This window comes from Apostichopus japonicus, chromosome 21, assembly GCF_037975245.1.
Source record: "Apostichopus japonicus isolate 1M-3 chromosome 21, ASM3797524v1, whole genome shotgun sequence".
Taxonomy (NCBI): Eukaryota; Metazoa; Echinodermata; class Holothuroidea; order Aspidochirotida; family Stichopodidae; genus Apostichopus; species Apostichopus japonicus.
In genome coordinates this window covers 9,491,335-9,505,358 of record NC_092581.1, presented here as the reverse complement: position 1 = coordinate 9,505,358, position 14,024 = coordinate 9,491,335, and the positions used below count along the sequence as shown (strand labels likewise).

At 35.5% G+C, this 14,024-nt stretch overlaps 1 protein-coding gene across 2 annotated transcripts; it reads left to right on the top strand.

The window, feature by feature from the left end:
- The first annotated feature begins 210 nt into the window (after window positions 1–210).
- LOC139962531 (uncharacterized) lies at window positions 211–12,867 on the top strand. 2 transcript variants are annotated; one of them, XM_071962604.1, is made up of 6 exons: window positions 211–610; window positions 7,688–7,945; window positions 8,385–8,444; window positions 9,753–9,845; window positions 10,055–10,180; window positions 11,837–12,867. In XM_071962604.1, exons 2-6 carry the CDS (start codon window positions 7,718–7,720, stop codon window positions 11,984–11,986), a joined length of 657 nt encoding a protein of 218 aa, XP_071818705.1. In that variant the 5' UTR covers window positions 211–610; window positions 7,688–7,717; the 3' UTR covers window positions 11,987–12,867. The 2 variants fall into 2 exon arrangements, with proteins under 2 accessions (XP_071818705.1, XP_071818706.1); XM_071962605.1 differs by having other exon boundaries at window positions 212–610; window positions 9,753–9,836.
- The last annotated feature ends 1,157 nt before the right edge of the window (window positions 12,868–14,024 follow it).

Genomic DNA, 14,024 nt, shown 5'->3' with positions numbered 1-14,024 from the left:
CACACACACCCAGGCTTGTTAAATTTGTGAATGTGCGCCCCTGCGGTCTACTCTTCCTTATCAAAGGCTTAACAGTCATATGGATAAGTTACACCATTGACTAAAATGGACAATGCTCATCCACCGTAGAAAAAAAACGAGTTCATGAAATGACCTCTCTACAACCTTTATGTCAATTGAGTGGTCTATGTAAAACCATAGTCTATACGCCGCTCAACTTTAAAGGAACTCTTGCTAGCTATATGTCATCTATATGGACCTATTATGATACTCAGTAATGCAACACAAACATAATCAAATGTACATTGTCTGTTTATTTACGTTATCTTACGATGGTGCGATATGCATTCTGGTAGAAGGCTACAGCTTCTTTCATTGGAAGCAGCCAACCAAATTATTCTTTTTACGCGATCTTTCATATAGGTTATATTCTTTTAGACGGGTTTATTCACTTCATTATTCACTGCTTGAAACTTCAAACGGATTAGTACCGTAGCAGTTATTGCCTGGGTTACGTTATATCATGCATTTAAGGTCAAACTCATTGGACGTTAATGCAATTGCCAGTAGTCGTACTGTATGGGAAGCCGTTATCCTGCGGACAGTTGTGGTACGTAGTGTTTTAAGCGTAAATTATATGTTGTACATTTAAGCTAAGGAAAAGGAACGAAATATTAAATATTGTTCACTTCAGCGACGTAGCCAGGAATTTGAAAGGGGGGGGGGGACATTTTGCGATTGATTTTGGGGAGGGTTCTAAGGGTAGGGGTGTACCCCTCCCCTTTGAGATTTTTTAAACAATTGAAGGTCCTTAGATGCGATCTGGTGCAATGTTTTGCCAGTTTGATCATTATCATATGATATCATGTTATCAGCAGATTTTGTTTCCTGTTTGAATTCTTTTACATGTTCTTTTACATATTATATCATTAAGACAAACATAGTGCTCTTTTACAATTTTTCCAGTAGGATGATCCTTGTTTATTGTCCAATGTTTGGACGTTAATACATTGACGAACTTAACTGATGGACAATATGAAACTTTCATATTTTGTAAGACAGCCAGATTGCAGTGGCCTTAAAACTAATATCGTTATCGCAGTGTATTAGCATGTTATAATTATTTATAGGAAGCGCGTATCACGTACGATTGCTAGCTTAGCTTCAGAACATGCTGTTCGTGCAGGACGAATCATAGAAAGGATGAGAACGAACGTTGTCGATGTCGCTGTGCATACGGTTCGTGGCACTCCATCGAGTGCGGTTAGGTAGGCAATATGTATTAATACGCCAGTGGCCAACTGTAGGCTTGTTATAGGCTATAGGCTAAATTTGCCTAATTGCATCTGTCAACTAAGTAAGTAGCTGAATCAGTAGGCGTGAATGTTACTACGATTATAATCGATTTAACGGAGCTGACGAGTATTCAAGATCAAAAGAGCACTCACAAAATACAATGCTAATAAAACAACAGTTTAAAAAAAATCGACACTGAAAGGGGGTCGAGCAGCCGCTCCCCCAGCTACCCCTGGCTACGTCCCTGGTTCACTTCGACAAGTATTTTCAAACTCAGTAATACAAATACACTGTACAGATAGAGAAACATGGTAAAATACAAAGTGACATAGTCAAGGCCAACGCCGGAGGTAACTCACGACGTCATACTGTGAAATGCAACAACAGTTTAAGCTGTTACAAAACTCACAAACTTAACGAAACCACATACCGCTGACAATGAATGCGACTTCCTGAGCTTTACAAATTAACATGTGTGCAGAAGAGCACTGGTCTAAGGTTACACAACTGCACATGCCTATATAGTGTTAACTTTTATGTAAACCTTTGGAAATGTATTACATATCTGCCATACCATGTGCAACATAATTATTTCTTAGATGTGACTTGGCTTGCCTCTAAAAGTGGTACATTTGTGTAATTTCAAAGCAACAGTATTGCACTGTGTAAAATCGTGTTACGTACGTAATACGCTGTTATTGACAGTAATACAGAGCCACGAATACGCATTCCCACCAGTAGAATCACTGTGCAGGGCTGACAAATTCTGTGACACGAAGATCCCCGTTTTGATTCATAATTTCGCCTGATGAGGCCCACGCGAAACCGGTCGTGAAGTGGCATTTTTATGGTGTGTTGATCTAAATAATTTATTATAAACCTTTCATACTACATGGGACACATTAATTTGTAAGAGTTAGTCTGTAAACACTAAATATCGTGTTTGGATGAACTGGTTAAGTTGGATATGAATGCGTTAACCACGTCGGTCTATTATAAGCTTACTGATATTCATATGTATTTACATTTAAATAGCTAATACCGAAGTCTTAAAAAAGATATAAACCCTGACATTTTCTGTTAAAAAAATCCGTTTTGCAGTACACTCTTGTCGACAGAAGCAACACGAATGCTTGCAAACATTTACAACACCTAAAAATCGAATGAATTGTCACCCATGGCATTTGTCATTTTTTATCTCAATACATTACATGTATAGAGATATTGTAACAGTAAGTGGGACTCTCTCTTCTCTTAAAAAATTTTCAGCGTCTTCATACAAAGTTCTTTTTCTCTGAAATTTCCAGAGCAAGCATATATCATATAGGCCAACAAAAGTTACTATTTTTTATTCCAGAATTGTATCTCATTCCATGACTTTTTCACCGATTTATGTCCAAATTTGGCCAAATCCCTCTGAAAAACCGTTGAACCAAGGCTTTTTTGCACACGCTACAAAACTTGTTTGTTTCCTTGTTTTTGATAATTAAGCCCCGCCTCCAAGTTTGGTTTGTAGCAGATTGGCAATGACTCAAGCCCCGCCTCCAAGTCTGGTTTGTAGCAGATTGGCAATGACTCAAGGCAGCTACATGTTAGATATACGAAAATGGCCACCCTCGCGACCAATTTTCTATACTGTTGTGAGATATGCTGCTGGTACTGGTAGTGTATTGCACACTAATTTCATACACATTGTCGTACTACATTTAATTTATATTAGGACTTCGTCTGTTTATAGCTCCATGGTTTTAGTAATATCAATTTAAGGATTGTTCTGTTGTTCAGGTAGTTTTTCAGAGCAAGAGTCATGATAAGTTTGTTTGATTGCCCATCAGTTATTTTTGTATAATTACGTATACACATTGTTGTGTTTACAAGTTTAGGCTAGGCCTACAGTAGTGCATCCTATATTAGACTTTCATTTAGTAATGGCCACATTGGCATTGTACTGGTGGTGTTCAGGCAGTTTTGGGCCAGGGTGCAGTAAGTTTGTTCGATTGCCTTACAGTGTGTTTTAATTTAACTTAAGTTTCCAACTTATATTTTAACTGTGACTCCATAAATTTAACATAATGTGAATGGTATAATACAACAACTATTAATTTGGAATAGAGTGTATATTGTGCATTTCTAGAATGAAGCATCATTATGAATTAACAGCTTGTTTGGTATATTTCTTTAACCCCCCCCCCCCCCAAAAAAGAAAAGAATTAAGAACAAAAATTATAATCTATCACATTTTATTTTCACTGGAGTATGTATAAAAGAGGAGCCAGCCATAGCATCACAACTTTTATAAGACTATAAAAATTGGATAAGGTTATGGGTTATTTATAAGGATATAAGATGTTTAACTATAAGATTATAAGAAGTATGTTTAGCTTTCTTTTGAACCTGTGATGTTTGACATCAAATATTCAAAGAATTAAAAGAAAATACTAAAATGGAGAGGAACTGGGGTGGCTATAAGGAGAGGAGGAGGCCACCCATCACTTTCAATTAAAAACTTGTAATCTACTTGTACATTATTTTTTCCAAGTCATAAATCCACGAAATCTTCATGTCAAAATTATTGAGAAGGAAAAACGTGGGTTGTTTTGATACTTGGAAGTATACACAGTTTTGATGGTAGTCACCACTACAGTCTACAGTAACGTACAGTAGGTCGATAGGCCTAGCTTTCTCAAGGTGGGCATCAAGAATATGGTCGAGTTGTTCGCCTCTTCTTATTTGACTGTTGTCATTGACGTCAAACTATATGACCAAAAATATTATATATATTGATATTAATAATTGTAGAGACAGAGCAAAGATATGAAACTAGGAATCGAAATTAGAACTTCCAGTATTGAGATACTGCATCATTGATGCTCTTGTTTTTTATTTCTACAGTTTCCGCTTGTTTCATGACGTGAGCGAGCCATGTATCGCATTTCAATACATTGAAACCTTCTGAGCATAACATTTCCTACCCGCCCACCGTTTACGATAACTAAGGCAATATCTAGTCAAATTAGTCTTCTGAAACGCTTTCCGCACTCAAGAATTTTTGAAAAAAAGAGAACAGAAAAAGAGACTTGACTGCTAGCAATTCCAGCCTGTATACAAAGTGCAGGAAATGCGACACGAAATTAGAGCCTTCCAAACAGACGCTGGTAGTTACTCGCCAGTACAGCAAACACTAATAACAGTTCTGCAACGGAAGGGCAAGTCTGTTCATTTTTTGCCTATTGTACGTTATCATGTTTCTGGAAACCTTTTCTAGACAGGAGTAACATCGCATCGTTTTCCCTACCCTGCTCCATCCTCCCCAACCAAATGCTTACCGACATTTTGTACCAACTTCCGAACATTCTCCGCTAGCAAGTGAACAAAACATTTGCAGAGAGGAGAATTGTATAACTTATGATGTGTCTCGCTGGCGTAATTTTTGACGCGTCCTCGTTACATAATGGCAGCCAACATGGTAATTATGACAAAATAATTAGAGAAATCCTGGAAATTCGGAGAAAGGTAGTTTTGACTAGTTATATCATAAAGGTGAGGAAATATTAGTCTCTGTATGAGGATACTTCAAACCACTAGGGTTTATTTCTCATTGAAGAATTCTTAACCACATATTGCATTTCAACACATTAAAACCTGGGAATAACAATTCATACGCGCCGTTTACGGTAACTAAGGCAATATCTAGTTAAATGTTTCTGAAATGCTTCCCGGACTCGGATAGTTTTGAAAAGTGAGAACATGAATGTATTTGGACTTGACTGCTAGCTATTTTAGCCTGAAAACACAGTGCAGGAACTGAGAAAACGAAACTTTCTAAACAGACACTGGCAGTTACTCGCTAATACTGCAGACGCTAGTAGCAGTTCTGCGACGGAAGGGCAAGCCTGATGATTGTGTGCCTTTTGTACATACTATTGTCTCTGGAAAACTTTTCCCGTCAGGTACAACATTATATCGTTTTCCCTCCCCTGCTCCATCCTCCCTGTTTGCACAACCAAATGCTTGGCACTTCGGAATTTTGTACCAACTTCCGAGCAATCTCCGCGAATAAGTGTACAATTCATATGCAGACAGTGGAATTGATTAAAGGGTGTGAAGACTCGAGCACAAAGAAACGTCTCATGTTGGTAATCTGACCTAGTTTCGAATGAGGTGTAACGAAAGTGTTAGACACCACTATCGAACCTAGAAAATACACACAGAGCTTGCTACCGTCGGTAATTAGACACTAGTGTACAGTCCATACATACAGCTTTGGTAAATACTCACAGCACAGTGTACATAGCAGCGTGGACATCTCCGGTCTAGATCAAACATAACAAGGTATCCCGTTTCATTACTGTCTGCATTTTGTAGTGACAAGAAGGAAACGTCATTTGCAGGCAACGGAAAGTTAACTTTGTTTGGGGCCTTTAACTTACGATGTAGCTCGCTGACGTAATTTTTGAAGCGTCTTAGTTAGATAATGGCCGCCAACAAGGTAGTTGTCACAAAATAAATAGAGAATTCCTGGAAATTCGGGGAAAGATAGTTTTGACTAGTTATATCACAGAGGGTGAGGGAATATTAGCCTCAACTATTATGTCACTTCAAATCCACAGGGTATATTTCTCCTTCAAGAATTCCTTGTTTACAGGCAATGCCTTAGACTGAAGCGGATTTGCACCAACCCACGTCACTATGAACATAATGTATCTTTGTTAAATGGACAATTCTTGTATTTCGAGGACCAAACATAATATAACGAAAATCCACGTATACTCCAAAAGAAAATATTATTAGAGAAAACCAGAGAAATAAGATATGACTCATAATTGACAAATAAGGAGTAAGTTTTAGAAAATATATTGGAATTTTCGGTCCCCTGGGACCCCTGGGACCTTCGTCAGCAATACTTGGCAGTATTTCTCTGATTTTCTCTAATAATATTTTCTTTTGGAGCAAACGTGGATTTTCGTTATATTATGTTTGGTCCTCGCCTTGACGGCGAATCTCTCCACGCTAGACGGCAGCACGAACTTCTTCTCAATAAGTTAGCTAGGACCCGATCGGATATATTGTTCCTATCACAGTGTAAACAGCTGAACATTGTACCTAAAAGACTCCGGATCCGCAACCCTCTACACAGTGGAGAAAAAACGCATTGATAGCATACCTGACGCCATATGCTCTCGAGCCTCCCACCAACTACGTAACCATGCACTTAAGTTCGCATATACCAAACAAAACAGGGTATCGAAGGAACTTATACATACCAAAGAAAGTTGAAAGGCTTGGGACCCCTTAACAATTATCAGTTCTACAAGCATATGTAATCCGTTCTTTGCTCCTTAATCAGCTTCCTGTATAGTCATGGTTTATTTGGTTTTAATTCCATCATTGCAACTTACACTTATCTAGCGTCATACTTTCATTGTGTCACATTTTGTACTTCTCATTCGACTGCCAAGTATTGCTGACGAAGGTCCCAGGGGGACCGAAAATTCCAATATATTTTCTAAAACTTACTCCTTATTTGTCAATTATGAGTCCTATAATTAAGAAACCTATAATAAATGAACAACAGCAAATCCTCCAAAATGAAGATAACAATGGCATACAATTGTCTCGGGCAGCCATGGGCATTGTCATCTTTTTGTGTGGCATGATTCTAATAGTCTATCCGCTTACTACACCAGACCCTTGTCATGCTTACAACTGGGAATGTTAAGGGATCGTAAATGCTGCAGTAAGTATTGTTCATAGCAGTATGATACATGTTAATATGTATAAATATATAAATGTATACATATATATATATATATATATATATATATATATATATATATATATATATATATACATATATATATATATATATATATATATATATATGTCTATATCTATATCTATATATATATATATATGTATATATATATATATATATATATATGTGTGTGTGTATGTATATACATATATATATATATATATATATATATATATATGTGTGTGTGTGTGTGTGTGTGTGTGTATATATATATATATATCACTAGATTGGGGTATATGAGTTTACTTCTCGAAGTTGGTGTTTAGGTTTACCAGGGGTGAAATGCTTGGTTGAACTTGAAATGTAAATATCATTATACCTGATGATACTGGGACTCCATATCAGTTGATATTAGTTCCAACCTACTTTTTGAGCAATTTTGCAAGGTAAAATTCAATGGGTATATACCTTTCGGTAAACGTAAGTCTTGCTCTCAACTTTGAAGTCTTTGGTAATGTTGAGTTGAGATCTTAAACAGTCATTTTCTATTTTTTTAACTGTTCTATTCGTAAAGAACGAATCGAACCGACTCGACACCTGGGCCGTTTCATTTTTACCTTGTTAAAATGTCTATAGAAGAAAAGCGGTTGCAACGAATAAGGGGAAATGGCCCAAGCAGTTAACCAACAAATTGTGCCTGGGATTCAGCAACCTGTCATCAATGTACAACAGCAAATCCTCCAAAATGAAGATAACAATTGCATACAATTGTTTCGGGCAGCCATGGGCATTGTCAGCATTTTGTGTGGAATCATTCTAATAGTCTATCCGCTTACTACACCAGACCCGTGTCAAGAATACAACTGGCAATGTTGGGGGAACGTAAATGCTGTAGTAAGTATTTTCCATAGCAATATGATACATGTTAATGGATAAATGTATTTAAATTATATATAATAAATATATATATATATAAATATATATAAATATATATATATATATATATATATATATATATATATATATATATATATATATATATATATATATATATACATTTATCCATTTAAATGTATCACATATTTTCAACTCGAAATCATTCATAAAAACCTAATTACGGAATTCGGAAAAAAATACGGAAAATACGGATTTGTAAAACCGTCCTCAACTTGATCTTTGTACCCATTAAGCAACTCATGTAGGTGAGTAACATTGATATTGGTGGTAAAAATTGTTATTAACAGAGTACTGGCTACGTTTGATTATCAAGCACCGTTGCAAATGCAAGAAACAATACATTTATTTTCTTTTAAACTTTTTCTCTACCATATAGATTGCTATTATTGCTGGAAGTGTCGGCGTTCTTAGCGGCATGACAAATAACAAATGTGTGGTAAGAGAGATATCTTTGAAAGGTGCATATAGATCATACGTTTGAATATGAGTTCATATGAGAATCATACAACTCGTGTTCACAGTAAGCTTATATGGTCTCCTGCTATGAATGTGTGTTTGTGGCATAAATAGAGAGGGCCTGATACCACAAAAAACGCATGTAAGATAAGGTTCTCGGGTAGAAAAGTACTTTCGTCATGGAATGGATTAAACCTATTGTCAGTGGGGTATGAAAAGGGGGGAGAGCTGGCCATTGGCTGGTTGAGAAAAATGGTCTAGTTAGGTGGGGGTGGGAGAGGGAGTTTTACATTAATTCGGGAAGAATAATACCACCCATCCTGGTGTGCACTAGTAGTTCCTTGTCTGTAGAGCTAGTCCAAACATGCCTCATTGTGGAGTCATTTTTGAAGTATTAACTTTTCATTTCTTCTTCTGGTGGAGGTCCCCCACACCACGTCTTCATTCATGAGTACAAACAACATACTTGTAGGCTCATTTCTCACTGATAATGCAAAAATACAATGCTTGAACTGACTGTCCCTTTCTCTTTTGACTTTAATGTCGTTCACTCTAAAAACAAATACAAATATGAACTATCAAACACTATCAAAATAGACGGAACTATGTAGAAAATATTCATATATACAATAATACAACAGTGAAACGATTCCACTAATGCGTAAACAATGCAAAGAATACAGTTTGCAGAAATACGAATGCTGCTACCTATTGCGGCCTATACATTTAATCCGCATATCGCCCTTTGCAATTATATCTGTTACTTATCGAGATTCTTACATAGTTACACAATACATATTATCTCCACCCAAATAAGGAAAACATAATTACCAGTCGTTGCATCCTCCGGTCTCCAGTGCGAAACTTATACTCTGTAAGTTATATGTTACTCTATACTTCGATACCCATGACTACGTCTGACCCGTCGCCTCATAGTATAACCTTTTGACAGTCAATTCCGGACAGCGTACAACTGTAAATACTAACTTGCCGTTACAATACTGTTAATCCAATTCCTCGTGTAAATGGTGTTTTAGCCAGTCAAATAGTTATAGTACCAGCAAACCCATCTAGAGTTCAGAACAAGACGGCGGTGAAATTTTTCAACTAAAAGTGGTATAGTGCTCCTCACGGGAACATCCTTTTATAGTGGCATTTCTCAAAACTTAACATTGCATAGATATACAACCCGGGCTGACAGCATTGTAAATGGTAGTTTTTAACCGTCTACAACATATCATATCATTTTTTGCCTTTACTTACCCTATTCATTATTTCTTTCTTACAGAATATAGGCTTCAGTATCCTTGCCTTCATTGCGATAATTACGAGTGTAGGCTTATGTATTTATCACGCGACATTTGCAGCTTCGGTAAGGAAAGTAAGAGAGATTGATAATTGTTCCTAAAAATTGCGAAATTGTTATCATAATGTCATGATTTTTTGTTTTTACAGTACTGCAATAACCATAAGTACTTTGATGGCATGATAGTTGCTTTCGGTTTTGAATTAAACTAAGGATACTGCAAACTTTATTGTTCTCTTCTAAAATTAACATATATACTAGCTGTCCATTTGTTTCTCATTTAGGATTCAGATACCGGTTTATTCGTACTCACTGGAATACTGGCGTGTGAATGTTTTGCCTGCATAATCGGGTTAAGTCTAACGTGCAGATGTATGACTAAATGTTGTGTGAAGAAACCCGATCGAGTGGTAAGTGAACGACTTAATCTCTCTCTCAGGCTCAGACACTGACACTTATATTCCCCTGAAAAGGAAGACGCATGCTGTTTATTCTACGAGTGGTTCAGGAAAAAGTTGAGCATTGTCAGAATATTTTAGGATATTTCAATCTAGTGATGAGTGCGAGATTAGAAAAGCGATGTTCAGAAAAGTTGGCATTGACAACAGCATATCATCTAACAACCCTTGACAGCACCAAGTAGTGACTGGAAAAGTGAATTATTCAACCGACGATATTGCACCATTACTGTTCAATGAAAAATGTTACCATGCCTTCAACTTTGGGAAATGAAGTATACAGCGTGTTTTAAGCTTTACTCTGAAATGCATTGTAAGGAACAGGTTGCATATTTATGCTTATTTAAGTCCATACATTATGGTGTTATTGTTATTAATGGTGTACACAGGTTGCATACTATTAGTAGTTGTAGTCATGCAAGGGGTTTCGAATATTGCATCCTGCTTTTTCATGCTTTCACATGTTTTCACTTTCACCTCTGATCGTCATCCGTGACTTTTGCATTTAGATGGGAAAGTTTAGACCACTACTACTTTTCAACCTCACACACAGTAGTTATTAGCACAACCTCGTGTTTAGAGCTACTGATAGAGAACCTTATTTATGGTGTAAATATCTCCCAGAATGAAACGATGGACGTTTACGTTTAAATTATGTGTGTTTGTGTTGAAGGGGAAGAACTATCAGAGCACCTACACGGGAGTTGGCTCCAATGACCCAATGGCAGTACTCCCACTTTAAAAAAAAAAGTCATTGCTTCGATTTTAGTCCTATCATAGCGGTTCTGATCCCAACTAAATCATTTGATGAAAATTTTAATTTATCATGATTTATTTTCACAATCTTGCATTAAGAGCTGCTTATATATACGCACCATTAGTCTAATTTGTTTATTTTTTTTTCTGGGAAAGACCACTTGCCCCCTACATGGGAGTCAGCTACATAACCTACATTAACCCCAGGACAGCATCCCTTCTTTCCAAAAACAATTGATTCTATTCTGGTTCTTCTATTCAGGTTCATGTCCATATTTAAATCATCGCGGCATCGCTTCACCTTCTTGAACCTTAACCATGTGATGTTTGACCTGAGCTGCATTTTATTCGACTTGTAACTTTACTTTAGTACAATCAAATACTTGTGGGTTGACATGACTGGAGAAAAATTGACTTGTGACTTGACTTAACTTCCGAGAAAATCAAACGACTTGATAGAATGAAAAAGATGACTGGTGAAAAGACATACAGTGACTTGGTTAAAAAACTGCATTTTACATTGTCAAGGTCAGATCATAAGAAATGGAGAAGTGAGAACATATATATATATATATATATATATATATATATATATATATATATATATATATATATATATATATATATATATATATATATATATATATATATATATATATATATATATATATATATATATATATATATATATATATATATATATATATATATATATATATATATATATATATATATATATACCGTGGGAGCAGAGGGCAATTAAGAAACGTATTTCTTTAGATACCTTTGTGGATGTGTTGATCGTTATGTACATTTCATAACGAATTTCTTCTCATTTTTATTGATAATTAGGATGTAAACCGACCTGATGTGGTGCCACCTGCAAATGAAATGGCTGTAAATACGGCCAATCGACCACCAGCCAAAGCACCGACCAAAGCACCAGAGCACAGACCACCCACCAAAGCAATACCTTTGCCTGACATGTTCTTCACTGCTTAACCATTTAGTTGAAATCAACGAGAAAGTTTCATACTTCAATCAATTTATCAAAAACCTACACAAAATTCAACAAAGTAGTATGTTATGTGCTAATTCATTTACTTTCATTACATTGTTTTGTTGTTTTGACATTAAAGATTGAAAACTAATATTGTTTAAAGTTTATTTTGGATCTACCTATTGTTGGAGCCATTTTATGCAAACTTTCCATCACAAAAACATCGTAATATCTTGTACTATTATTACATTATTATCATGGAAAGAATATTTAGTATATTTTTACTGCTTATGATATTTGTATATAACAGTTTCCGTAAAGACTATGCTTGATACAACAACCGCTGCATTCAAATCGACGCAAATGAAATAATATTGTCATAATCTTTTTTTTAGTGTACAATGAAGCTTAAAGTGTAAATATTAAATGTATGGGCGCTACTTATACCATAATTTATATTTCTCGACTAAGATGGAGTTTAGCAGTGTTGTTGACTCGAATAATGACTTGAACTCGAATCATTTTATTACTTGTGACTTGGTAAATGACCTGTGACTTGACTTGGTTATATATTATTTGAACGAACTGACACGAACTCTGACTTGCAGATAAAATGACTTGTGACTTGACTTGAAATTGCTTGGCTTCTTGACATTGATAGAGTAGTTGTAGCTATTCAAAGTTGAAAGGAATAATACAAATATTCAGTATAATTTGTTTTGACACTTACATTCCACTCCAAAGGAAGACTCATGTCGTTTATTCTACTAGTGTTTCAGGAAAAAAGCTGAGCAATTTCTTTTACTATGTTTCAATCTGGTGTTAGTAGTATACACGACCGTCCTGTTACGCAAATGAGTCTATTGTTAAGGAATTAAATTTTTTTGTTTAATGATTAATATGAATATTGTGAGGGAGGTGAAATACTTGAGAACAGTTTTCTTTATTGGACTGTTGTTCTTTTGTATAAAAGATTAAGTGTCGGTGGATATTGATGAGTTGAGATCAAATACTGAAGGAGAGTATTTAGTATTGACGTTTGGTCTTTTGTTTTAGGATTAATAAGTGTTGATGAATATTGATGAGACTACTGGAAGACAGTTTTCTTTTTCTTTTCTGTTTGATTTAGCTTTATTTCCTTCTCCGTCGTCTCGATAAGTCTGTAAAGAAAACAAAGGATAGATATTTGAATGAAAAAAGGAGTATTTAAATAAAGTAAACAATAATAATAATACAATAACGTTTTTTTAAAGCAAATAAAATTACAGAAAAAATACTTTTCTGATTTTGCACCGTCCGTTAGTCCATCTGTAGTTGAAAGTACAATAATTAAGATCTGTACATACTGTTCAGAAAATAACTAACCTTAGATAAAGTAAAACTCATAATTTATTCTGCCTCTGGGTGGTCGCCCAGTGTCTAATTACCACGCCAATCTCGTACATCGGGTATTTGCTTGGTCGTCGCAGCTGTTGCTGGAAGTCACTACATAGATTATGGAGGTTATCTTTCGCCCAGTCTTCCAGACCTTGTAGAATCGACTCCCTCCTCCTTTTCAGCCTGTTACTGGCGTAAAGGGAAACGCCAGAAGATTCAAGCACATTCAATATAAAAAATTCAAGAAAAAATATTCTCGGGTGTGTCAAGACTCAAGGACAGTGGATCTTAACGGTAAAAAAACAAAGAAGATGTATGTATGTATGTATGTATGTATGTATGTATGTATGTATGTATGTATGTATGTATGTATGTATGTATGTATGTATGTATGTATGTATGTATGTATGTATGTATGTATGTATGTATGTATGTATGTATGTATGTATGTATGTATGTATGTATGTATGTATGTATGTATGTATGTATGTATGTATGTATGTATGTATGTATGTATGTATGTATGTATGTATGTATGTATGTATGTATGTATGTATGTATGTATGTATGTATGTATGTATGTATGTATGTATGTATGTATGTATGTATGTATGTATGTATGTATGTATGTATGTATGTATGTATGTATGTATGTATGTATGT

What these genes read in the sequence shown, in the direction of transcription:
- LOC139962531 (XM_071962604.1), top strand. Translation starts at nt 7,718, where the DNA reads ATGGCCCAAGCAGTTAACCAACAAATTGTGCCTGGGATTCAGCAACCT. An exon ending in TGACAAATAACAAATGTGTG is followed by an intron (nt 8,445 to 9,752) that starts GTAAGAGAGATA and finishes TCTTTCTTACAG; the next exon opens with AATATAGGCTTCAGTATCCT. An exon ending in TTGCAGCTTCGGTAAGGAAA is followed by an intron (nt 9,846 to 10,054) that starts GTAAGAGAGATT and finishes TTTCTCATTTAG; the next exon opens with GATTCAGATACCGGTTTATT.